The following is a 24,028-nucleotide window of genomic DNA, read 5'->3' on the forward strand; positions in this document are numbered from 1 at the left end:
ATCGACTTCGGGGCTGGTGGTTGGAGTTCTAATTCAGAAACCTGTCTATGTGTGTTGGTAACCTATACAATCTATGACCCAATGTTCAAAATGTTCAATCTTTACGTCTGATCACTAATACATTCAAGAGTTTTCCGTTCCATTGTTAATTGGATTTTTGGATAGAGGAAGTCCAGATGCTGCCATACCACGAACATGTTATCAATGTAACGTCGCCAACGGCCGCTCGCTCTAAGACAGATTGAGGTGCTATCCTTTTCTTCATAGAAAATAAATGAATGTCATTGCAAAGGGTAGCTTGTTGAGTCCTGAGGACGTAAACTTCAGTTGAAAAATTCGAACGATTTGCTTCAGAGCAAAATACCCTACAACCATATTGTTGGCTATGGGACTTTAATAACACATTCTTAGTATGGCAACACGGTGAATAACAACTAAAGAAATTACTTTCATATCTGAACTCACTCGACCCAAAAATCCATTTCACAATAGAATGACGACCTTTTTCGTAAATCAATGTGGGGGGAGGGTTTGTTCAGCTTTGATATTTGTGGATGGTGTTTTCATCAGGAATGATGTCATCACTTTTACTTTCTCAGGCTTGTTCCTTGAGTTCAAACAACGCAGTCGTGGTGGGTTGAAACATCGCTATCTGTTGATGAATCACGATTTTTTTATCGGACTCTAGGTGCCTTTCAGTGAAAACAGTTGCTAAATCTCGTTTGGTGGCCGAGCCGAAGCTTGGCTTTGCAAAGGACCAACATGAAGACCTCGTTCATCTTTGATATTCATTGACCGAGTCTTCCGTCGATGCTATAGATATATTCGTAAAAGGAGCTATCATTACCTTTACTGTCCCAGCTTTGTCATTTGAGGACAATTTAGCCTAATGTCACTGACGGTAGCATGACGGGTCAAAACAACGCATTCTGATGTTGGCTCACGAATGTTTAGTTTTTGGGCTCTCGTTTAATTTCGTCAATCTGTATGTAACAAAGAAAATAATGTTTACAAAGTGTTATAAGGCAAGTTAAATCTAGTTTTACTAGTGATAGCAATAATCATCATAACTATTAAACGTAGCAAATACTGATATAACACCTGTTGAAACAGCAAGAAACTTAGGACTGATCTTCGACGATGATTTACGATTTAAAACACATGTGAAAAATAATCGTTGTTTAGCATTCATGAATTTGAAACTTATATATGGTAATCGACATTAATTGAGCAGGAATGTGAAAGCGATACTTTGTGATTCATTGATGCTTTCAAGGTTCAACTACTGCTCATCGGTTTATGGGCCATGTTTAGACCGCGAAGGCAAGACAAACAACGAATACAAATTATCCAGAACTCATGTCTAAGAACATCACAAATATCATAAACTGAATGAGCTTAAGTGGCTGAACATGCAGAATAGGCGCAAGCTTCACTATATATATATACCATATATACCATAAAGTAATTGCGAATAAAACTCCCCCTTATCTACTGCGTAAAATCTCATTCCGAGATGTCCATCAACATTAGGTACAAAGGAACTGTTACTCCACCCTCTCATCGAACTGACATATTTAGACGGTCTTTTTGTATCAAGTTTCACTTATCTATAATTCCATTCCAGCTAATATGAAGAGTCTGAATATCGAATAATTAAAAAAAATCAAGAATCTCTTATTGTTTGCACAACCTCATATGTAATTCGAGATAACACATTAAGTGGATCAATAAAACTAACGCTAGTGACTTATGTTAATGTTGTAAGTTTTTTTTTCTTCTTACTATTTTTTATTTTTTTCTGAGTAACTTGTATATGTAACTTGTATTCTAAGTAACTTGTATATATGGAATGTCCGGTGGACTGGCCAGCTACCGCTTGAGGTTAATAACAGAGATATCATGCACTATAGTATATGATACCATATAATCTCCGGCGATCTCCCAAATGTGTATCTACCCTGTTACTAATTGTATTGTATGTGTGGAAAATAAAGACCTATTATTATTATTTATTTTTTTCCACCGTAGTGTGTGCCGGTCAGGCCCTATTACCCGAAGCCCCGATACATTCAGGAGGGCGGGCCAGCATTATCTACCAATGACCACTCCCCACACCGTGGGGTAAGTGATCATTGGGTCCGAGAATCATGTGCCCTGAGCAAGCGCAGTGAGCCAAGAATGACAGAACAACCATCTTGACAGAGTGATCTGGATAGAGTCTGCGGAGTTCGAAGAGAAAAATCTCGATATTCTATCCGTCTTTCCTCTTTTTTTCTGACGATATTTGTCTCGCCAGAAGCTCAAAACTCCACGACAAATATTGTTTTGCTCTGGTGGTCGAGAAGGACTACATCAGGCTTATTAGCTTGTATGAGCCTGAGGGTGGGGAACGAATAGTTCCAATGAATTCGGCAATTCTCGTTCTCCACAACGGGTTCAATATCCCCCGGAGCGTGGGGCAATACCGGTCAAAACCGTAAGAGTGCCGTAGATGGTAATATAGCACTCTTAGGGCCGCGTTATGTCGATGGATATAGGCCGGGACCGCATATGCTGGACATGCTGTTAGCAAGTGCATTAGGGTCTCGGGCGCCTCGAGGCAGGCCCTGCACCTTGTGTCAGGAACCCCTATACCCATCACGCGACTGCGGTAGACTGAGGTGTTGAAGACATCATCCTGGTACTTATTATTATCATTTTTTTTTTCACAATGTAGGTATTTTGTTTTTTATGTAAAGAAAGTGTACCCACAGTTCTCCTAATAGAATTCTTGACTTCTTCATCGACAACCAAACACTTTAATCCAGTGGATACTTTAGGCTCCAAAATGCTATTGGTTTCCTTGAGTTCCTTAAGAATTCTAAAAATTGTCGATCTATTGACACCGGTCATAGTTCATTTTTTTTCACAATGTAGGTATTTTGTTTTTATGTAAAGAAAGTGTACCTACAGTTCTCCTGATAGAATTCTTGACTTCTTCATCGACAACCAAACACTTTCTTCCAGTGGATACTTTAGGCTCCAAAAAGCTATTGGTTTCCTTGAGTTCCTTAAGAATTCTAAAAATTGTCGATCTATTGACACCGGTCATAGTCGCGCATTTTTTGCACTACTTCCTCTTCACTATTTATTTCGGGCAAATATTGTATTCTTAAAGAATTATCAACAGTTATAACAATTGTTTTCTTATTTATATTTAATGCTGACCATTTTGGACGCTTCACGGTTTCTGAATAACTAGCTTCCATGTTATGTAACAACGCGCTCCCGAAGTAAACTCCCAACAGAAAATAATGTAAAAATTTTCTCTATATGGAAAATCCAAGTCGATCTTATTGATGGGTACAGTATGCCTATTGACGGTATAATTCAAAGGAATATCTATTTATACTGCCTTCAAAAAACAATGTTTTTTCAATCTCCTGCTGTAGTTTCTCTCATTTCTGGACAGACTATAACAACCTTTTCGTAGATGGGTAGAGCCGCACTTATTTCATCCAGATTATTTTGCAACATATAATAACTTTACTTTTCAGGAGCATCTCCCCTGCATGTTTCTGTCATTTTCGGAAATACCAGCATTGTGAGATATCTCGCTGGTAGATTCCCGGAAACTGTTCAAGTACTGGATGAAAATGACAGAACCCCACTTCATTATGCAGCTGTTCTTGGAGATAACGGCCATTATTACAACCTTCTAGTTCACTTGGGAGCTGACGTGCGTTTGGAAGACAAAGTGAGTCGAATTTAGAAAGTGAAAATATCTTAGACAGACTGGGTGCTAATCTCTGTATCTTTAATTTTCGAGACAGAAAGTTGAAATCACCCGAAGGTGAAAACATTCACTATTTTTTCCGAAAACACATACGAAAACATATATCACTGAAGATACACTACAAATACACACTTTTGTCTATTTTCCACTATATTTCTTTATTGTTGACCGGTTTCGGCTATTACACCATTTTCAAAACTGACTGATTACATTTAAATCTGAGTAATTTATACCTATGTTGCTTATTCTATCATAAATGATTTGATATACCTGATATACCTGATACCCGGTACCTGCGTTTCATATACCTGTAAAATCCATGAACATAACAAAGGTTTCAATATAATGTAGGTTTCGGGATCTGGATTATAGGTTCAGGAGAGGACTATTATTAAAATCAAGTTGTTGGTTGAGGACAATAGAATTGGGATTTTTCTTTGACCTGTTTATTTCCATAGATTCCAACAGATTCATCATTTTCCCTTTTTCGAATGTGTGTAGGATCTTTAAATTATCTTTATCTATTTTATGTTTCGTATTTTGAAGATGATCGTACATTAATGATTTTTTATCCGAAATGACATGTTCGTGGTACCTTGTATCAAAATTTCTCCCAGTTTGGCCTGTATATATGGCGGGGCATTCACCACATTCTATTCGATATATACCAGATCTCTTCCCATTCTCTAATTTAGGTTTGGCATTAAATAATATGTTTCCTAAATTTCCGTTGGATGTGTAGGATGTTTGTAAATTGAATTTTGAGAGATAATTTTTAATATTCCCGGAGATTCTACCAGCATAATTGATACTAACATATTTGTGTTCTGGTCTTGTGGAAATTGAGTATAGTTCTTTCATTATTGATTTTTGTTGATATTTCATTATTATGTTATTAACTAGAGTGGTAGGTATTTTGTTATTAACTGCTATTTGTTTAATGATTGCGATTTCACTTCGGAGGTTTTGATCAGAAAGGGGTATTGTGAAAGCCCTATATATCATTGACCTGAATGCAGACAATTTCTGTGAAATTGGGTTAAAAGAGTCAAAAGGTATTGTGCAATCTGTGAATGTGTTTTTTCGGAAAATGTTAAAGTCGAGTTTATCATTGTTTTCGGATATTATCAGATCTGAAAAATTTATCTCATTGTTCTCTTCTATATCTACGGTGAATTTGATCTTATCGTGTAGACTATTAAGGAATTTTAAGTAATGAGATATTTGTCTAGTTGAACCATCGAAGCCTACTAATATGTCATCTACATATCTAAACCAGAAGTGAAAACATATACATATATCCAAGAAGTGAAAACATATAAATCCAAAATTCTGTGAAATATTATTCAAATGAATATTAATATATGTGATAGTCTAAATATAATATTTACTGATTTTAAATTTCAAAGAATCGTAAGAGAAAATGGTAGAGAAACGTGAGCTTTCTTCACCACTGACAATTGAAATACACTGTTTTTCTCTGTTTCTTAGTAACTCGTATAGTGCTAAAAAGCATTGTATCCATAATACAATATCAGACATCACTCTTTTGATCTACTACAGACATCATCATTGGCTAAATTATAGATTCAAATTTTGAAAAATTCTCATTTATCGAAGGTTGGGTCATCAATAAAAAATTTGAAGCAAACATACTCATTACAATATCACATAATTGTTCCGTACATAGTAGGTAATTTTTGAGTAAACATTTCCACTATTCGCATCTTACATTCATGTTTATGAAGATATGCTCAATACACTTGACGATAATATCCTTGGTATGCAATCGTGGAAACCTGAATTGCAAGCTTCAAAAGAAATGATTTTTCATTGAAGATGAAGACTGATCAAGAAGACAAATTTCTGAATATTCCATATGAACGTATCCATCATACACATCGATTTTGACAAGAGAATATGTTTGCAAAATATTCAAAATTAAGTCGTGTTGTTACTGTAAATGAATCTTGCGTATGCAATCGTGGAAAATTGAATTGCAAGCAACAAAAGAAATGATGTTTCATTAAAGATGAAGATTGATCAAGAAGGCTAATTTCTGAATATTTCATATGAACGTATACATCATACACATTGATTTGGCCATGAGGATATGTTCGTAAAATATGCAAACTTAAGTCGTATTGTTTCTGTAAATGAATCTTGGGTACATTTCAACGACCCAGATCTAATCAAGATGGTCGTTCCATCTGGTACTCGACGCCTCAACGTCTATACGAAACTTGCGTACCCCGGTAATAAAATTCTAAACAGAAATAAAATTTGACCGATGTCTATGTCGAGGAGAGATACATATTTTAACCAAATGAATACTTCGAAGAACCTCTTTGGGGCTCTGTTCACGAGATGGAACTCTTATTACGTCAATTTAGTTTGAAACAATACCAGTCTCAGATGAAGAGTCATTACAAGCGGTGGAGTGTCCATGAAATCAGTTGATTACCAGACTGATCGACTGCAGATGATCTCCCAATTGATTTCATCGAGGTCCTGCCGCTGGACTAACTTGAAACACCTGCCAGATTTTCCTTCGTCAGATATAAACCAGTATTTGTCGTAGTGTTATCTAAGAAAATGATTTTTCTAGCAGACATTTGTCATATTATTGTATATAAACGTTGGGAGAGGTGTATATAAACGTTGGTTTGAATTCATATTAGAACTATTTATGTCCTTGGCTAACTATCTCTTCTCGACAGTCATTAAACTGAGTTGATCTCTGCCTACTTAAATAATTATATCTGAAATGAAAATATAAATTCAATAATCATCATGACGTGTTCCAAAAATTAAATGGAGTATCATTCACACTTTTTTAATAATAGTACATAGGTGTTATTTCAGTTCTTAATTTTCTCTTTAGGGAATAGCACAAACAAAATGTTCTCTGAAAATGAAAAAATTGAGATAGAGAGTGCACTTCTATAAATCCAAAAATTGTATACGAACTTTAATTTGTTATAGTTTGGTCATAAACCAGATTACTACAGAAAAAATCAAGAAGAATTCTCTCACAGAAGTCTATTGAAGGAATTTGGAGTAGAAGATACAAAGGAATTTTTTGAAGATAAAGGTAAGTAAATATTTTTCATATCTTAATTTTTTTGTTCATGTTAGTGGCTTAATTATTGGTTTAAGTTGATAAAGATTATCATATAAGAAGACACATTAACGGATTTTGGAAAGCCAGGATAAAATTTTGTGAAAGATATTAAATTGGGCAAATTTTCATCTTCTATATACAAACTGAATAATTTCGTTTTGTTCAACTATAACTTATTGCTTAATTAAAACTTGTACCAATTAAGTTCATGACTTCATTGAAATTTAATGGAAACTCATCCAATATCTCTATTCAACAAGTTAACAATTCAAAATCAGTTGACTACAAGATATTATATGAAGTATAAGGAAAATGGTATAATGAATGGTAAAATAATATAATAAAGTAAAATAAAATGGTATAAAATTCAAATTATTCATTGAACCGAATTTTTCATCTGCGTTAGTTCATTTCTTTGTTCGGTCAGACAAAATTCATTTCTCTTCAAAAGTTGATATTAAACACAATGTTTTTTTGGAGTGTTCTGCCCCAAATTCAAAATTTTGATTATAGACTGAAAGAAACAATCTGTGGTAGAATGAATTCAAAGTAAACACTTTTTCCACACGAAAGAACTGTGACCATATTCTCGAAGACCATTTTACTCGTTAAATCACTATTATCACGAGATAATATTGATTAATTTCCAAACACTAATATATTCATATCTAACAAAGTAAACATTCACTTTCACAATGTCATATATCATTAATGTCTAAACTAGGTAGTGATTGTTTCACCTATAATTTTGAAAATTATTATTAGTTGAACATTTGAAATGCCTTGCAGAAATTTGTTCATAATTTTCTTTATGTTTTTTCATTTTTCCTACCACACCATGAATTTCCCAAACATGTAAATATACTTTTCAAGAGAAATTAAATTTAATTCTTCATAATACTTCGTCAGTAATTGAGAGTGTGGGCTTGGGAGTGTGATTTTTAAATACATTCATTACAGAATCATTTTTGTCAAGTAAGAATTTTATAAAGTACTTGCACATCGGAACATATTTTTGAAAATAATTTTTTTTTTATTATATCCGACTGGTAATCCTTGAAAATCCATTGTTTTTGATTTTGAAAATATTCTATAATTTACTTTCATGAGCTTTATTTAGCAATTTATATTTGAAATCTAGTACCGAACGACATCGCTTCCGCCCGAAAAGATCTAGATGACGAAGATATGATATCTGTCCTTGAACGTTGTTACAATGTTCTGCATGGTCGTAGAAGTTCAACAGTTTCATCTTCATCCGCAGTCACTCTCAGTTCTTCAACCTACTGCAATTCATTTTTGGGTAAACATATTAGACGACATATTTTTGATACAGTCAAGTTCAGAGTAACCAAGCTAGACCATAATTTGTATGACATTATATGGCCGAGTGTAAAAAAATTACCTAAAGAGGTTGGTTTCCGAGATGCCCTGGAACAGGATTATCCACTGGGAATAGTAGCACCAGATATTTACGCATATACAGTTTTTCGAGAATTTTTGGACCCTATAATAAAAGACTACAACTATATTGATATCAATCAAGAACTTCTACATCCTGTAACAAAATTCATGGAAGGTGACAGATATTTGGTATCAGAAATTGACTTGGACCCTCAAAGGAAATATGTACTCTCTGGAACCCTGAATACCACTAGAAATCTTGCAGATTTCGAACTACCAAAATCACTTAACCACGGCCAACTTGAGTTGGTGGAGCGTATCATCACCTCTGTATTACTTGGTAAAGAAGTGGCGAAGGCTCTCTATCCTCTCACGTCTGAACTCGAAATAGAGGAGAAGGGTAGTGGTACATATTACACCATGAACGAAGTACTCGAAGATCCATCAGAAGCAAAACTGTTACTATCTAATAATGGATTGCTGATTCCTTTATGGAATATACCCGATTCTGAAAGATTACACGGCTCTCATTGGCCCTATGGTAGAGGAGTGTTCATTAGTAATGGAGCAAACCTTGCCGTATGGGTCAATGTCTTAGACCATTTGAGAATAGTGACTTGTAGCGATAAAAATCACCCAGGAGCAATCGGACAAATTTTCTCAAGAATATCTAGGCTGATGGTGGTTTTGGACCAAAATATGAAATTCATTTTCGATGAAAAATTAGGATATCTCTCGTCCAGACCGTCGGCTGTAGGAAACACCCTACAATTCAAGCTAACTATGAGATTACCATATCTGATTAAAGAACCTGATAATTTAAAACATCTATGTGCTGTGAGAGGTTTAACTCATTCTAGAAGTACTAACACAACTGACGTGGTGAAACTTGGCAATCAGCAATGTTTAGGAATAACTGAACAGCAATGTTTTGAAGATATCACTACTGCTGTTGCTAACATCATACAGCTCGAGAAAGATTTAGCCATGTCGAATTCTTTACATATTGCCGCAATTTTTTTGAATATCTTCAAAAAAAAGAAACTGGCCCAGAGTGCCTGAAATATCACTGTTAGTAATCTCTGTAAATATAGGCATGGATAATCGTAAGCAAACTTGTATATGGTGCCAAAAATGTTCACTTTATTTTTACCTTTTTGTACACAATCAACACTTTAAAGGATGGAGTCTTATAGGTCAGTATCAGTAAAATACAAAACTGTTGTTCACATTCTTTATGTACTTTTTCAGCAACAGATAGTCTTGTTTGTACAGTGTTTTTCGATGCACCTCCAACAACGCAACTGTCTTGAACTTTATTGTGATTTTTGTGAAGCGCTTTGATGAAAACTTGTGTCACGGCAGTATTCTGATACACATTTATAGATTCCTCTGTGATTCACATTAGATGAAAGAAATATTTTTGGTTTCAGGCAACTCTGATAATAAAAATGGACAAGTTGATATGCCTTTTTTCGCCACAGAAGAAGGACGGTACTTGGCCGCATGTGAGTTTACAACTAATTCTATTATTCACTTGATAATGAAAGATAACCCGATCAGAGTTTTTGAATAATTCTTGGAAATATTATCCCGTGAATTGTAATAATTTTGGTTTGTTCATGGACAAATGATTCGATGCAGAGTTTCGGAGATACTTTTTTGTCTTATACAATCATTTTATAATAAGAATCATAAAATTGAAAGTTAAAATGTTGATTGAATAAATAGGTTTTACAACTCTAGCTTGAGTGAACTGCTGAAGCGTCATCTCTAATCAAATTTTTATCTCATCGGTTCCCAATTTTCCTATTAGTCATAATATTCACATTGTCAACCTTCGTTACATTTATTCTCTTCATCATGAACAAAAGCTTCAATTTCATTTAAATATTCTTAACTTATTGATCAACGACTGTTTCCTTTTGAATAAGTAGTCAGCTGCAGTTTTTCGCAGAACCGTTTTTTTTTTCTCAAAGAACTCAAAGAACTGAATGAACTTTTGTGTTTTCTTATGAATGTGTTTTTTTGTGAATGTGTAGTTTCATATATTTCAGGTTGACAGATGAAATTTAAAGAAGGTTTTTCTGAAAATTTTGTTGGGGAACATTTTTTTGTGGTACATTTTTATGTTTTACTTCACTTCAAAACTCTAAACCTCTAATTGGATAACTACTCTGGATCAATTCAAAAATTTATATCTGATTTTCTATTTTATTTCTTATAGCTCTAGGAGATCCTCTCATAAAAGGACTGACTGAGGTTGCAAACAAACGGCCTGAAGACCCAATTGCATACTTGGCCCAGTATCTCTATAATTTCGCAAATAACAGAAATAATATCAAGTCCAGGGGAAGAACGCAGGTGACTATTAGAAAAATATTATATTTTGAGTTTTCAAACACTTTAATATATGATTTCCTTCACAAAAAAATTATTTCATCGAATAATGAAAAATCTTCTCAAAATTCATACCTCAAAGCACTACGAATACACGAAGATTTCTGGTTTATAAAATCAAAAAGTAATAAACCTTGTGGCACATCTGTCGAAGAACAGATTTGCTAACACACCGCCCTTTCTATAGAATGAGGTCGATCCATTATTTTATTATCATTATTTTTCCCTAAATTTGCGCTGGTCGAGCCCTATCCCTCGAAGCCCCGATACATTCGAAAGGAAGCGCTAGTGTTATCAACCAATAACCACTTCCCACACCATGGGGTACGAGATCATTGGGTCTAAAAAAAAAGTTTCTCAAGCAAATGGAGTGAACCAAAAATGACAGCCTCCTATATTTGTCCAGCTAAGATTTCTGCCTCAGTGTGGCATCCAGCATGAGCTTGAGATTCGAAAGTAAAGAAGGCATTATTCCACCAAAAACAATCATCTTGGCTCAGTGGTCTGGATAGAGTATGTGGTTTTCAAAGAGAAAATCTCGATATTTCACCTCTTTCCACCAGGAGCTAATAACTACACGACAAATATCGTCTTGCTCTAATGATCAAGAAGAATTACATCAGGCTCATTATCTTGTATGAGCCTGAGGGAGAGAACTGATAGTTTCAATAAATTTGTCACTTTTCCCATGTGCTGGATATGCGGACAGCAAGTGAGCAAGTGCATAGGGTATCAGGTGCCTTGCGGCTGGCCCTACACCCTGTGTATGGAACCTCTATACTCATTACGCGACTATGTTAGATTAAGGTGTTGAAGACACCATCCCGGCAGGCCATGATGAACCCCTCAATTTCCGACTTCAGCTCAATCGACCAGAAAAAAGCTAAGGTCAGGCGCTGTGATAAGTCGAGTTCATCGATGTTTTGGGGATGATCCCATGTATTTGCTTAACTTTGTGATGTCGCAGGAGTGAAGTGATCTCTGTGGCTCGGATAAGGGGTGGCGCAACTCACCAAAGGCCCCAGGTATTAGTGGCCATCCCTGCTTATTTGGTTTTATTATTATTATTATCATAAAATAAATTTTAAATGGTTTTTATGCTACAAGCCTAGAAGTAGACCTAAGAATTTTATGAAAGGAGACTTTTCGATATTACTTAAATCTGGGAATTAAAAGTGAACTTTGCCCAACATAGCCTAAAAAAACTCATTCCAGATAACACTCCACTCCAGAAAGTCTGTTTTTTTTTTCGAGACTAGCGCATTCTCGAATTTGTCACTTTATGTCTCGATTAGGGAACATTTCATTTTACATACCTCTTAGCGATGCAAATGGATTCAACTAAATTCAATTAAATAAGTTCTTCACCCATTTTACCACTTACATTATTACACTTCATATCATGAAAATATTAGGTTTGAAGAAAACTATGAATGCCTGAATATCCCTTATGTACTCATTTGCTTAGCTACTATTTAACTAATCGTAAATGTTACAGGAAAGTGCTCAGCAAATTATAGCCGGTTCCCCAACTGACGCCGATGATAACAAAGCCATTCCTGCAAGCATCGATGTAGTAACTGTTGAACCAGAAGAAAATGAAGATGCAGACGATTCAGCCTTCAATAGTGCAAGTAGGGTATGTTCATTGTGATATTTATGTTACGTTTATCTTTCACGTGTATTGATATTTGAAAAGGATGAACACGGTCAAAGTATGCTCCATTTTGCTGCCTCGCGATCGCATGGCCGGAACGCACTTTTTCAACTATTAATGGAAACAGAAATAAACGTTGCCTATAGAGATGAACTCTACAGAACCGCCAGAGACATTAGCATTCAAGCAAGTTTGCCAGACAATACAGAAGAGATTGATCGATATGTTCTACATATTGCAACAAAAGGTACAATTTTGAATAATGTTAGTTTTCTTTTGATTGAATGCTTTGTTATTCAAGGTGATACTGATAAACTTGTCGAACTTCTGTTAGATGGATATGATCACATAACGGATATAGTAGATAGTGATGATCAGTCAATAATGACGGCTGTAACAAAGGCGGAACAACCTGAGACAGTATCATTTCTCCAATCAATTCTGGCATTTGAGGTGAGTTTGAATTATTTGCTTCTATTAATATTATGGAGCATCCCTGGAGATCTGATACAGGAATTGAGAACATGAACATATGGATTGTGGAAGGTGGATATTTACACAAATATTTAATAAAAACTTTTTGATTTCCTCCATAACATTTTTGTATTAATTTCATGCTGGCTAGCTTTTTTGTTTTTTGAATCTACGTACTCCACATTGTGCTGTTATTTCTGTTGAGTCGTCAAAAAAATGTATTACTTTTTGAGATTGCGATTATAGAGTAATTTCCTATTTTTTTTCCACTTCATCAAAGCCTAATTCTTAGATATCTACATCAATGGCATCACCTACACTTTCTTTTGAGAAAATACAAAATTCAGAATATTTTTTCTGGGGCATGGTGTTTCAATAAAAGGTCAGTGAATCAAATAATAATCAAGAAAATGCAGGCCGAAAAATTCGTTTCTATAAATGATGCTTCCCAAAAAACAGACACGATACACGTTAGGAATGAAAATATTCCTGAAGCGGTTAGTGGGGTTTTCACTGAAAAACTTTCACTGGACCCCTCAGTTCTACCAGCAATTGTTACAGAATTAATTCTGATAAGGCTGAGATGAGAAAAGTTAATTCTGTCAATGTGAAATTTTTGTGTATTGAAGATTGTAAAATGGTTCTGAAATACAAAAGAAAACTAAAAGGGTCTCATATCACTGTTACCGAAGATCTGACTGAATCCAGGAATGAAGTTTGCTTGATGAAGCTAAAAAAAATTTGGCAATTTGGCAAGCAGAGTGTATGGGTCCAGTTATTGTACTCATTTTCGAATATATGTTATATTTGGGTTTTCAAATGTAAACTTTTAAAAAACAACTTTATTTTGTTTCACAATAATGATATACCAAGATAATAACAACTTTAACTGGCACCAATGCTTGGCCAAATGAACACTGGGGCCCCCCCATGCCCCCTCCCGGGTTAAGTGCCCTGAAGTAGAAGCTTCCCCCCCCAGCTATTTAGCGAGGAGAACCTACTACCCCACTCTATCCACCCCCGCTTTCCGAGCGGTCCTCAACTTGCTGATGGGCACTTCAGCAAGATTGACATCTGACCTCTTTTTGGTCGAAAGTCAGCCTTTAGGTGCTTTTACTTTCTTATCGAATCTTTATTTTATCTGACTATTCCTAACTGAATTTGAGCATGGGGGCCCCCAAAAACTAACCGGCGGCTTTGTGTTATGCATCGAGCGTTTCTGAGTGCATCCAAGAAAAAAAATTTTCAGAGTCGCGATCGCGGTCGAAGTGTTCATCGCTGAACCTACCTGGAAGAGAGTGTATCTGATTAGTGTTATACTTACCTGAGCCGCCTGACGGCAACTAACGGAGGCGGTCTGTTATTCTGTTTAGTCGGCCTGGGATGTTTGTCCCTTTCTCGGAATCTGGGGTCATCTATATTTATCGCATCGTGTAAATCGCGGAACGCTGGATTTAAGTGCGATCTGATTCTATCGAACGTGCTTTCTACATGTTCTCTCATATACACACACGTCCACATATTGCGTGTCCAGGTCTAGGTCTCTGTATATAAATCTATTGGCTATATAATAAGGTGCGTTTACAGTGGCCCTTACGCTCGTATTCATAAACGATTGGATCTTCTTTCTGTATGTCTGTGCGCACTGGCCCCAGGCAGTGCATGCATACAGTATTATTGGCATTAGAATCGTTTTGATCATTAGTAACTTGACTTTCAATGCCATGTTACTGCTTCTTCCTATGATCGGCGCCAGGCGTCTTCTGGCCTGTCTGGCCATTCCTATTCTCTGCTGTACGTGGGCCTGGAATGTTAGTTTCTTGTCTAGGATGACCCCCAGATATGTCGCTTTGTTTGTCCACGGAATCTCTTGTCCGTTGAAGGTGACGTTGCCTTCCGGTTGTACGAACCTGCAAGTGAACAGTATCGCCTGACTCTTGTCAGGGTTGATACTGATCTTCCAAAGGTTAGCCCACTCCTCCAATCTGTCTACCTGTTGTTGAAGGTATCTCGTAACGTGTGCTTGACTCGTAGATCTCGCCAGCAGGGCCGTGTCGTCCGCGTAGAGCGCCAACTTGTTAAAGTTGTTCTCTGGCTTGTGCACTCTATTTCGTCTACCACGTCTGTGAACGGGACGTCATTCTCTCTGCACTGCCTTTCGAAGTTGTCCGCGAATGCTTCCGCCTTCTCCTTGTCAGTGTAGACAATTCCTTGCTCGCCGTGTATCGGTGGGTAGGGTCGTCGAGGTCCATTTTTGAGTTTTTTCTGCATTTGCCATGCAGATCGATTTTCTGTGGTCAGTTCTTCCAGACGGGTAGTCCATTGTCTTTCTCGGATCGCTTTCAACTCTTCTTTCAGTATCCTATTTGCTCTATGCATGTACCTTTTGTCCATAGGTGCACGTGTCCTTTGGCACTGTCTTTTCAGGCGTCTTCTTATTCTGATTAGTTTCATCGTTTCTGGTGGAAGATGCTCTTGGAAGTTATAGCGCGTGGCTGGGACTTCCCGCGCGCTTCTTTCCGTTGTTTGTACGATCGCCTGCTGAAGCTGGTCCGTGGCGTTCTCTAGATCTGTTTTTGTCTCGATGCGTGGTATCTCACCCAGCGCATCGTGTATGGCTCGCTGGAATCTTGTCCAGTCTATGACTTGCCTTGTTGGGTTGTCTGTTTCAACTTCACCCCTTCCTATTGTTAATAGGATGGGGTTGTGGTCTGACGAACCTTCATCTAGTATTTCCATCTCCGTAGTGTCGATGTTCTGTACTAGTGCGATGTCGAGAGTGCTTGGGACTGCGTCTGCTTGCGGGTAGTACGTTGGGCTGTTAGGTGCTACTACCTCGATGTCCTCAAATTCTTCTAGTAATCTTACTCACTACCTCTTGTGTTCGCAATTCTGAAGTTCCAGTCTGGCGACTTTGCGTTGAAGTCGCCGATAGCCACTGTAGGATGGTGATCTGGGAATAGTTCTGCCATGTCGGTTCTTTCTAGTCTTCTACCTCGAGGAGGTAGGTATACCGACGATATTCTCAGCTGTTCGTAGCGTCTCACGTTGACTCTGACCGCTACTACTTCTCCGACTTGGACATCTGGTTTTCTTTCTTCGTTCTGCTCTAGATCTGTTTTTACCAGTAGCGCAACGCCCCCTGTGGCGTTGCGCCCCCCTGGCCTGTCTGTCCTATATATATTATATCCTGGGATTCGATAGCTCGTTTCGCTTCTTATCCGTGTCTCCTGGAGACACGGATAAGAAGCGAAAGTATAAACATCATATCTGAGAAACTAAAACACCAAAACATAGACAAAACCTATATTAACCAAATGGAACACAGTCTAAATACAATATCAAAATTATTTCGAATCTGAAGGGAAAATTTATAAACAAACAGATGAACTTGCGATGGGATCCCCCACTATCTAGCATCATATCCGAAATATACCTGCAAACCATAGATACGAAAATCTCAACAATAATAAAAACACATGATGAAAAAGGAGAATGGTTCAGATACGTTGACGATGGACTGTACATATCACAAAACAATGGAATAAGAATAGAACAAATAAAAAAAAGAAATTAACGAAATAAATCAAGAACTATGTTTCAGCATTGAGGAAGAACACAACTCGAAACTCAACTACCTGGACATAACCACAACAAAACACAATTTCAAATAACAATATACAGGAAACCTACACAAACAAGATCCAGCATACCCGCAAGTTCAAACCATCCACCATCACACAAAATGGCTGCCTATAACGCATTCATATATAGAATGTTAAGGATACCACTCAGCAAGGAAGCCAGAAACAAAGAACGGAAAGTCATATACCAAATAGCGAACGAAAACGGATACACCCAAAAGACAATAGATAAACTAGAAAACAGAATCAAACAAAAAATACAGAACAAGGATCAAGCCACTCCAACAGACAAAACAACACAACGATGGACATCATTTACGTACGTAGGACACCAAACCAAAAAACTAACAAACATCTTCAAACCACTGAACATCAACATCACATACAAGCCGAACACGAAGATAACACAAAAAATAAACAACTATGAAAAGAAGAAGACAAAGACCAAAATGGGATATATAGTATACAATGCTCGGACTGCAACAAATTCTATATCGGCCAAACCAAGAAAAAACTAATCCAAAGGTACAATGAGTACAAAAAGGCATACATAAATCCACCTTTTCATGATATTTTTAGTTTGCAGGATATTGATGAAAAAGTAGCTCGTATGACTTGTCATACTTTTTTTATTAATGATAAAAGAAAGAGAATCTGCACTAGTCAAGTATAAGAAAACAAAATCACCTGCTGATTGATCTCGGATATATGGCATTTTACGATATATTTTTTACAGCCATGATTCTAAACATTTATGGACTCAGTTATAGAAAATTAGCAATAAAAGTAAAAATATTGACCTACCAATATAGCGAAACACGTGACGTGGTTTTTGTAAAACCCTTCATAGTGAAAATCATACAATAAATGGTATAAATGAGTTTTAATATGGATTTTCATCAAGTATCGGCCGGTTCTATTCAATTAAGTATCATTTGCATATACCACATTATAGATCACAACTCCATGTACATATATTATAATTTAATAAGAATGCTTTTGTAATACATTCAGTTGTACAACTTAGGTTAAGTGTAAGGAGAGTCTTAGGCTGAACTTCGCCTATTTTATGTACAGAAAGATGATAAAGACGATTTATCATTATTACTGTGTGAAATATAGAGTAAGACACGATGATAAATAAACCTGTCAACTTATTAGTCTTCAATTGTCTAATTATATGTTACCGTTGCTGGACTTTTCGATAAATAATAATGCCGTAAAATGCATTTTTCCTCTACTTTTCTTAGAACCAACTAAAAAATCTATATAAACCAAAGCGTATACTCGATATCAATTATATTCATAAATAAAAAGTATGCATCTTTCTGTAGTGTGTTATAAAGAATAAAAAAATCACTATGAAATTTATAGACCTTAGACGATAATAAAAAAAGTCAAATCTGCATTTCCAGAGAATCTATATTTTACAAAGGAATAATTGAACATAATGAAATATCAAATGATGGTAAACAATTTTCCAACACAGAGATATTAAAAAAAGCATCGAGGAAATATTTGTTTCAATAATTACATTTATCGAATTTGTTTTGTTTTTGTCATCAATTTGGCAAATTCTGAAATAGCTTCTATTGAAGTTGAATATTTATCTATGACTATTTCTTGTGTAAACAATTTCCTGTATAAACCATTGTAGCTGATACTACTGAATGTAATATACTAAATAAATGTTTATTACTAAATAGTAATTATAGAAATTGGGAAAAGAAATGTATGTGGCGATAGATAAAACTTCAAGAAATTTCCAAATTAGTAAATGGTTTCAGAGATAATGATATACCTAACGATCGTCAAGAAGAAAGTATTGGCATCGTTTTCAATTACATAATAGATTGAAAACGTCAACAATAAATTAGTATAAATCTGATCGTCCTTTACAAAATTCCTTGTCTGGATTGTGACAAATCATACGGTCATATATTCACAACTCTCCGCAATTGCATCAATCTTACAAAAGTGACTGAAGGAGAGGCATTATCACATGTGCAAGTTCTGAGAATATTATATAGTGCATTTCTTTAATGTCCCCGCCTCTTTTATTTTTTGAAGGGGTCAACTCAAAAAATAAAAATTTGGGATAATAAAACTAATGCATGAATATTTTATTTTGAAGTGAAATTGACAGATGAAACTTTCAAGATGGCGACCGGACGCCATCTGGGAAAAAATTAAATGGAAAGATGGATCTTGTGACACATTATTTTGAAGCTCCTGATGAATACTTCACAACCCAAGAATATGAAGTCAATATTCTCCTACTACAAAATGGCGGAACATTCAATAATTTCCTGAAAACAAACACATTATTTTTTTTATTATTATTATTCTGGCATCGACTACTGAGGTCATTAGCCATTTTGTAGTATACGATAAATGTTTATATTTTGTTGAAAAGGTCTGTCGCTTTCAGAAAGTTCAAAACATATCTTATAGCTTTGGTACTGAGGCAAGTTCTGATATTATCCGGTAAGTTATATTGTTGTCGATCGGCTTCATATTGGTGGCATTCTAAGAGAAGGTGTTTAACCGTCATCAAAGTTTGGCAATTTTCACAGGATGGTTGTATTTGTCTTTTCAGTATATAAGAGGACGTTTAGTTTGTTTGTCCTATCCTAAGTCGTATTATTATGACTTGTTCTCTTCTCGTTAGCCCTTGTGGAAGTCTCATGGCTGCAATATCAGGTTTGATATCTTTCAATTTTGAATCGTTGTTTGTCCATTCGTGTTGCCATGTGTTGAGTATTGAGTTTTTTTATGAATATTTTTGTGTCATTTGGACTCACAAGTATATTCAGTTCGACATTATTCTCAGTTGCAGCTCTTGCTGCAGCGTCAGCTTTCTCATTACCGTCAATTCCTATATGACTAGGAACCCAAACGAATATGATCGATTTTTCTTTGGACTGGAGACAACTCATCAGTGTTAAGATTCTTTGTACCAACGGATGTTTACTGAAAGAGTTTTCAATTGCTTGAATAAAACTCAGCGAGTCTGTGCAAATGATGTATGAATGAAAATTACATGAGTCCATGTATAGTAATGCTTGCCAGATTGCATATAGTTCTGTTGTGAAAACACTCGCTTGATTCGTTAAGGTCCAGAAGTGGGTTGATCCCAGACATGCGGAAGCACTTCCAGTTCCTTGCTCAGTCTTCGATCCATCCGTGTACACTATATGGCTATTCGGGTATGTTTCAATTATTCTTTTGAATTCAGCCCTGATCACCGCTGGGTTGATTTCCTCTTTGTTGAATACAGAATAATCTAAGTTGCTTTCAATCGGTTTCATTTCCCACGGGGGAGACTCGCAAAATCCTAGCTTATATGTATCTGGAAAGCGGGTATCCATTGAAGACATCAGCTCTTTCAGTCGTACACCGAATGGGCGGAAAATAGTAGGACGTCTTGCGTAAATGGATTCGTCTTCCCCTATAAACATAAATGGAAAATTAGGGTGTGATGGTTGGGTATAAATTATAATCCCGTATGCTGTAAAAGTTGGTTTCTTCTGTATTTAAGTGGCGGTATCCCTGCTTCACAACTAGTCCGGCAGGCCCCCAAGGCCAGTCGCAATCCAGTTCAGTGGATTGAATCTAACACTCTGAGAGTAGAAGAACGAGCTGCACTGTATATGGTACAACCGTAGTCCATCTTAGACATTACTAGAGTTTTATATAGTTGCACTGCGATGTCTCTATCACTTCCCCACCTAATCTTAGATACTTTTTGCACAGGGTTTAAAGCTTCTTTGCATCTTGCGGCTAAGTCATTAATGTGAGGTTTCCAATGCAGTTTTCTGTCTAGAATCAAACCAAGATATTTGATTGTTTCAACACATTCAATGTAGTGGTTTTGTAATTTCAGTTTTGGGTCATTGTGAATATTGCGTAAAGGACAGAAGTGAATACACTTAGTCTTATTGGTAGAGAATTTGGAACCAAGACGGTTTGCCTTATTTTCCAATTTATCGATAGTGTCTTGAAGTGTTTCTTCTATTGTTTGTATCGATGAGGAAGAAAAAAAAATGCCATATCATCAACATACAACCTCTTTCCTACCATTGGGTATCTGTTTCCCGGAAAACCTAAGGGTTGGTGTCACTCCAATAACGGCAATTTTGGCGACCAGTCGCCATCTTGAAAGTTTTATCTGTCAATTTTACTTCAACGAACACATTATTATGGATATTTGTTTATAAAAACGACAAAAAATATCAGTTCGACAATAAACATCATTGTTCAGTTAGAATATTCTCATTTAATTTTTGATTTTACTCGTAGAAAGGTATCACATCAACAATCTCTAAAATGGTCAATTCTTGTCCATTGGAAGAAAAGATTAGAGCGATTTTTATTTACGGTACGACGCGTAACTTTCACGAGACCGAAAGGACTTTCAGTGAACGTTTTCCAAATCATCCTATCTGTAGAAAATATTTAAGGAAACTTGTATCCAAATTCACAACTACCGGTAGTGTACATAACAAAAAGCCCCCAGGTCATCCGACCATTCCGAAAGAACAGCAAGTGCAAATAATTAGTTAGATGGTAGTAAATCCTGAACAGTCTACTTATTCCGTCGCGAATGTTTGTGAGGTGTCTCCTTCTACTGTGAGGAGACTTTTGATGAGGAATAGGTTTCATCCATACAAAATTAGAAACCATTGCAAGGCATCCTACCACAATATTTGTTTTAGTGACAAATGTACTTTTTTTTTCAAACAGCAATGTTCTCAGACAAAATTGCCGTTATTGGAGTGACACCAACCCTTAGGTTTTCTGTGAAACACATACCCAATATCCAGAAAAAATTAACATTTGGGCAGGCATTTCGGGAAACCATATCGTAGGACTTCTATTTATTGATCAAAATTCAACAGGGGAACTGTATTTGAATATGCTGGAAACTACTGTTGACCCTCTCATCACTGAAATCGTCGAAGCGAATCCTTTTGAATTCGATGTGGATATTGTATTCCAACAAGATGGAGTACCACCACATTACTTTAGACAAGTAAGAAACTATTTGGATACTACTTTTCCCAAACGTTAGATTGGCCGTCTAGGTTCTACAGAATGGCCAGCCCGCTCTCCAGGTTTGACACCTTTGGACTTTTTATGAGGCTATTTGAAGCAAAAGGTATACGAAACTGAACCTGCTTCAATATTGGATATACGGCAGAGAATAATAAATATTTGTAGAGATATTGACGTTATTGTGTTCGAAAATGTTCGGCGTGGAATATCGGATAGACTGTTCATATGTCAAGAAGTTCAAGGCAACCATTTTGAATATCTTCTGAACTGACCTCAAGCTTACTTCCTCATATTATGTAGTTAAATGTTAATGTATAAGGCAATTATTAAAAGTTTCGTTGTAGTTGTAGTTGAAGATATTGACATCATATTCTAGGGTTGCGAAGCATTTGTCGGGAGCTTCAAAAAGATGTGTCACAAGTCCCCCCTTTCTGTTTGATTTGTTTTCCCCAGATGGCGCCCAGTCGCCATCTTGAAAGTTTTATCTGTCAATTTTACTTCAAAATAGAGTATTCATGCATTAATTTCAATATCCCAAATTTATTTTTTTTTCAGTTGACCCGTTCAAAAAATAAAAGGGGGGACATTAAAGAAATGCACTGTATAAATAAGTAAAATAGACTAGTTATTCCACTGTTCTTTGAAGAGGAGCCAATTATACAAAAGTTTTTTTTGGAGATGGTGCATACTAGTTGATGATGTATCAACAAAAACACTGATCTGAATAATCCGAGTCAAATTTATACCTTCGTGCTAAATTATCAGTAAAAAAATGCATATCGTCCTCTAATCAAAATGTCTTTCCTTAAATTTATATCAGTGTCATTTCAATTGAAATAATTTCAGAATTCTTATGTTATCTAAAAATAGTGATTTTGTTGTTAGTACCCAAATGGCAATATGTGATAACGAACTCATAACTTAGTTGCCCTGAGGAAGGTGGTGAAAATCAAGGAAATACACTATCTGTATTCAATACAATTTGAATTAAATTGAACTGTTCAATTAAATTGTATGTCAATAATTCAGACATACCAACCCTTAACTATTTTTTTTAGGAAAAACGGGAAAGAGTTCATCACGCAATCCGGCAAGGTTCTATAAATGATGTCACTGATCTTTTAGCTGACGAAAACGATACTGGTAGTGGGAAACTTCTGGCAATAGGAAAGAATAGTTACGGCCGATGCACTCTTCATATTGCAGTTCTGTGTCAACAAGAAGAAATAGTCGATTTTGTATCAAACCATTTTCCAGATACATTGAAACTTGGGGACAACGTGAGATATATTTTATAATGCTTTATCGTTAGTTATATACCTTTTATAGATGCCTCAAAGAAGGCACTGGATATCTCCTATGTAATCAATACAATAAATATCTTTGAAAAAGCTAGGTATAGAAGGAATGTGCAGTTACAATAATTTCTGAGATATATTTTGTAATGGCGAATGAATAAAATCAGTGTTTGATTGATTGATTTGAGAATAAAATCAAAATTTATTTGTATAGCTTTTCTAATGAATAAAATCTATTTCAGTTCCACTATGAATGTTAGATGTACAGTTTCGTGTAATTCATCAATATCAATAGGGAGGAGTAGTTGTTCTTTGGCCAGTGCCTTCGTAAATCTTCGCCTTTTCAAAAAGATGAAGACTCAAAATTTACAATTCCTTCATACAAACTAAAATACAGCTAGGGATCGGTTCAAATTTTTGAAAAATTGAATATGAAAGTGGCTTTCAGAACTGCTCGTACACTTCAAAAAGTATTTGTAACCCGAAATACAAGACAACGGAAAAATAAAAAAAATCTGCGATTTACAAAAGAAGCTGTGAGGATTGCAATAAAAAATATGTCGGGCAAACTAAGCCGCTAAGGAACTTGCAACTCTTCGATTTCATATCCCAGAGAAATCGAGTTTATCTTATAGAAAACGGCCACAGAATAAATGAGAAATGCAAGAAACCGAAAAATGTGAAATTAGATTGAACAAACACTACTAGAAATACTAGAAATAAAGTATTCGACCCGTGACCCATCGTTATGCAGGGTAATGATTCGTGTAGATTAGATGCTTATAAAAACATCAACATCGCTTGTAAGGTAAAGATTAGGTATCAGTCAAGGGGTAAATATCAATAGAACAATAACAAAATACTAGGAGTTTATTGATTGACCTTCACTATGGTTATGAGTCATATAGATTCATATAAACACATCATAGCATGTGAGAAATAGTTTTAGTCTTCTCCTGATGATCATGACTTAGTTAGCGAAACGCGCGCCGAGAGACAGCATTTTTGTTCTGCTGAGGAAAAGTGTTCAATTACGACTATTTCACCGGAGAAAGAAATCGACTGAATATTATCCTTTTTGTGTCAGTCAAAAATTTCAAATTCAGTGACATGGGATCAAAAATATGCACATTCTTTCAAATGATTCTAATTTCGTGAAATAGTGTGAGAAGTGGTAATTTTATGAACAAG

General features: G+C 35.9%; 2 protein-coding genes across 5 annotated transcripts in view; both read left to right on the forward strand.

Annotated features, from left to right (window-relative positions):
• LOC111511520 (uncharacterized) overlaps positions 1-24,028 on the forward strand; it is a 108,163-nt gene that overhangs the window by 79,799 nt on the left and 4,336 nt on the right. For 2 of the 4 annotated variants that reach the window (XM_074170413.1, XM_074170414.1), the window contains exons 11-18: positions 3,540-3,739; positions 6,764-6,872; positions 9,740-9,814; positions 10,534-10,670; positions 12,205-12,345; positions 12,406-12,610; positions 12,665-12,816; positions 22,598-22,819. In XM_074170413.1, coding sequence (XP_074026514.1) covers positions 3,540-3,739; positions 6,764-6,872; positions 9,740-9,814; positions 10,534-10,670; positions 12,205-12,345; positions 12,406-12,610; positions 12,665-12,816; positions 22,598-22,819 — 1,241 coding nt within the window. The remainder of the gene's footprint in view (positions 1-3,539; positions 3,740-6,763; positions 6,873-9,739; positions 9,815-10,533; positions 10,671-12,204; positions 12,346-12,405; positions 12,611-12,664; positions 12,817-22,597; positions 22,820-24,028) is intronic. The other 2 variants (XM_074170415.1, XM_074170416.1) reach the window with 2 other exon arrangements.
• On the forward strand, positions 6,880-9,637 carry LOC141480446 (arginine kinase Lit v 2.0101-like). Its single transcript, XM_074170417.1, has one exon. It carries the CDS (start codon positions 8,091-8,093, stop codon positions 9,366-9,368), a length of 1,278 nt encoding a protein of 425 aa, XP_074026518.1. The 5' UTR covers positions 6,880-8,090; the 3' UTR covers positions 9,369-9,637.

Source organism: Leptinotarsa decemlineata, unplaced genomic scaffold (genome assembly GCF_025532065.1).
Source record: "Leptinotarsa decemlineata unplaced genomic scaffold, Ldec_3_MD MMD2_P_RNA_scaffold_9, whole genome shotgun sequence".
NCBI lineage: Eukaryota > Metazoa > Arthropoda > Insecta > Coleoptera > Chrysomelidae > Leptinotarsa > Leptinotarsa decemlineata.